At 56.0% G+C, this 3,687-nt stretch overlaps 1 protein-coding gene across 1 annotated transcript; it reads right to left on the bottom strand.

Annotated features, from left to right (window-relative positions):
• Positions 1–432: 432 nt before the first annotated feature.
• Positions 433–1,407, bottom strand: LOC103769298 (olfactory receptor 52B2-like). Its single transcript, XM_008936481.1, has one exon. The coding sequence runs from the start codon at positions 1,405–1,407 to the stop codon at positions 433–435; it is 975 nt and encodes a 324-aa protein (XP_008934729.1).
• Positions 1,408–3,687: the final 2,280 nt, after the last annotated feature.

Genomic DNA, 3,687 nt, shown 5'->3' with positions numbered 1-3,687 from the left:
CATCACCTGTGCCGTGGTAAGCAGCACTTCGCCCACCCAGCTGTTGGTCGTGTGCCAGGCTCTGGTCTGACGGCTGACAAGGTGTCCATGGTCCAGGCCCCGAGATAACGGAAGGCACAAACAGCAACGAAGCTGTAGGACAGCCAACAGAATCAGCAGCAGTGGGGGAAGGTCAGTCAGCAGACATAAAAGCCTCAGTGCTCCTCAGCAGAACTCTGCCCACTCTCTGCTGGATGGGCCACTCAGGGGAAGCATCTCTAGCAGAAACCAGCAGCACTGAAGGGGCTGATCACCTAAGCCCACATTTCCAGAACTCCCACTACCCTCAGCTTCTCTTGAATCTCTTGGGCAAACCTGTCCCTCCAGGGAGAGAAGCGCCGCAGCTCTTGGTGCTGCTTTCCAGGCACTGTCCCATGCCCCTCGGCACCCAGCTCAGCATCTCCTCCTCCAGCCGGGGCAGGGACCCTCCCCCACGGGGCAGAAGAGCCGGGTGACACGCTCCCGGATCTGCCTCGTCCTCACCCCATACACGATGGGGTTGAGCATCGGCGGGACCACGACGTAGAGGTTGGCCAGGAGGATGTGAACGTGGCTGGGGATCTGGTGGCCGAAGCGGTGTGTGAGAAAGGAGAAGAAGGCGGGCACATAGAACATGAGTATGACACAGAGGTGGGAGCCGCAGGTGCTCAGGGTTTTGAGCCGAGCCTCTGGGGACGGGAGCCGAAAGACCGTCCTGAGGATCAGGGCGTAAGAGACGGCGACGAGCACGACGTCCAGGCCGGAGGAGAGCAGAGCCGTTGTCAGCCCGTACCAGACATTGGCTCTGATGTCGGCGCAGGCCAGGCGGGCGATGCCCATGTGCTCGCAGTAGGTGTGGGGCATGACGTTGTGCCCGCAGTAGGGCAGCCTCTTCAGGAGGAAGATGGGCGGGAACATGATGCAGAAGCCCCGGACGACGGCGGTCACGGCGACCTTCCCAATCACCGAGGGGGTGAGGATGGTGGTGTAGCGCAGCGGGTCGCAGACGGCCACGTAGCGGTCGAACGCCATGGCCAGCAGGACGGATGATTCCACAATGAAGCTGAAGTGAGTGAAGAACATCTGTGTAATGCAGGCATCGAAGGAAATCTCCCTGGCACTGAACCAGAAGATGGCCAGCATCTTGGGCACCGTCGTGGTGGAAAGCATGAGGTCAGACACCGCCAGCATGGCGAGGAAGAGGTACATGGGCTCGTGGAGGCTCCTCTCCGTGGCGATGACAAAGAGCAGGACAGAATTGCCAAACACCGCCATGATGTACATCAGGCAGAAGGGGACGGAGATCCAGACATGAGACTCCTCCATGCCCGGGATGCCCATCAGGACGAAGGTGATGGGATCAAAGCTGCTTTCGTTGAGCTCGTACATGGTGCCCCAGTGCCCAGGCCCAGCCCAATTCTGCTCCATGCAAGAAAGAGAAGGGATAAATTAGGAGAAACTTCTTTGTTGTGAGGGTGGCCGAGCCTGGAGCAGGCTGCCCAGAGAGGCTGTGGAGTCTCCTGCTCTGGAGAGATTCCAAACCTGCCTGGATGTGATCCTGGGCACCCTGCTGTGGGTGACCTGCTGGAGCAGGGGGTTGGAGGAGATGAGCTCCAGAGGTGCCTTCCAGACCCACCATGCTGGGATTCTGTGAAATAATGCCCAGTGTTAGCCCGTGACCACCTACAAACATACAAATTGGTTCATAAAATGTCCTGTTTGCAACTGCCCTACAACCTGAAGGCTTCAGGGTTGACTTGCTGTGTGTTGCTGTACACAGGAACCTCTTCATTCATTCCTACCAACCCTACAAACTGAGTCTGCAAGAAAAAAGACATTGCTGTAGGTCATTTGCACCACAAAACAGGCCAGGTCCTGTTCTGTCTCCACTTTATCCACCGTCACTAAAAGGGTGGTAAAAGTTCTCCTGCCTTGCCAATGGGCTCTGTAGAATCACAGAATGGGTTGGGTTGGAAGGGACCTTAAAGATCACCCAGTTCCCCCCGCCCTGCCATGGGCAGGGACACCTCCCACTAGACCAGGTTGCTCAAAGCCCCATCCAACCTAGCCTTGAACACTTCCAGCAATGGAGCATCCACAGCTTCCCTGGGATTCTTATTCTTTATCTTATCAGCCTGGGAACGTTCCCAGGTGCCCAACTGCAGATAGTTTACAAAGGACTTCAGCAAGACTTTACACCTCCACTCCTAAATAAAAAGGAAGCAGATTTCTCCCAGATGCTGCTTTGCTCCCTTTTATTCTTCCCAGACCAGAGCACATCACCCCAAACACCCATGCTGAATAAGAAGATGACTCACCAGAGGGGAAGGAGGAAGCTCAGCCCTGATCAGGGCAGAGCTGCAGGGGAGCGTGATTCCCCGACTGCGCCATCGAGGGCTGCCGATGTTAATCCTTCCTGCTCCCTCCAAAGGGACATCAGCCCATCCACCAGTGGCCCTTTTAATGCCTGGTGCATTAAAGATTAACAGCAGTTAATGCTCCCAGGTGAGTCACCGATTTCCTGCTTTTCCAACATTTGCATTGCAAGTGGTTTGGCTCTGACTGGGCACCAGCTGCATCTACTGACCACCCTGAGCCCTGCAATGAACTGAGAGGAGACTGGGGCCAGGTGGGGGTCGGGCTCTTATCCCAAGGAACAAGCAAGGACGAGAGGAAACGGCCTCAAGTTTCCCCAAGGGAGGTTGAGGTTGGCCCTGAGGAACAATTTCTTGCCCCTAAAGGGCTTTCCAGGGCTGTGCCAGGCTGCCCAGGGCAGTGGTGGAGTCCTCATCCCTGGAGGGGTTTCCAAGCCGTGGAGATGTGGTGCTGAGCAACATGGGTCAGTGGGGACCTGGCAGTGCTGGGGGATGGTTGGACACCATGACCTGAAAGGTCTCTTCCAACCAGATCCATTCTATGAATTTTACTTAGCGTGATCCAAATCCCATGGAGAACAGCAGGAAGGCAGTGGATCCTCCTGCGTTCTGTGGGATCAGGATCAAAACCTCCGTGGTTTCAGTGAGGACAGGGATTTATTCAGAAAACAAGGCAAACTTGTCAGGATGGGTTCAGAAGGAGAGGCCCTGGGCTCCTCCCTCAGCTCAGATATCCCTGAGCTGAGCTTTTGCTGCTTTTTGAGCCCACAGCAGATCCTGCAGAGGCAAATGTGTGGAAAGCTGACTCCACCTGCCCAAGACGTGGAGATGTGGTGCTGAGGGACACAAGTCAGTGGGGACCTGGCCGTGCTAGGGAACAGTTGGACCCAATGATCTTAAAGGTCTCTTCCAACCCTAACAAATCTGTGATTTTTATGATTCTATGACTTGAGGAGACAGGCAGCACATGCTGCCCAAGCAGGACACCAGGCTTCAGAGGAGCATCCCTGATATCTGGGAGCACTTTATCCCCCCTAGGGTGAAAATTCCCAGGTCATATCCATGAAACCTTCCCCAGCAGCCTCCACGCTCTGCTCCCACCAACCTGGGTGGGTTCCTCCACTGGCCAGACTCCATCCCAAGGTCAGTGACAACAAATGAGGGAGCCCCGTGGCAGATCTGCTGCAGGGACGCCACAAACCAGAGCGGGCTGCAGAAACCCCCACTCATGCCGAGGTGCTGGCCTCAGCTGGACGAGCAGAAACACCACAATGGCAGCATTGACAGCAAGCTG

Source organism: Merops nubicus, unplaced genomic scaffold (assembly GCF_000691845.1).
Source record: "Merops nubicus isolate BGI_N331 unplaced genomic scaffold, ASM69184v1 scaffold2503, whole genome shotgun sequence".
NCBI classification, from domain to species: Eukaryota; Metazoa; Chordata; class Aves; order Coraciiformes; family Meropidae; genus Merops; species Merops nubicus.
The sequence above is the reverse complement of the archived record's forward strand: the minus strand, read 5'-3'. Positions and strand labels throughout refer to the sequence as shown.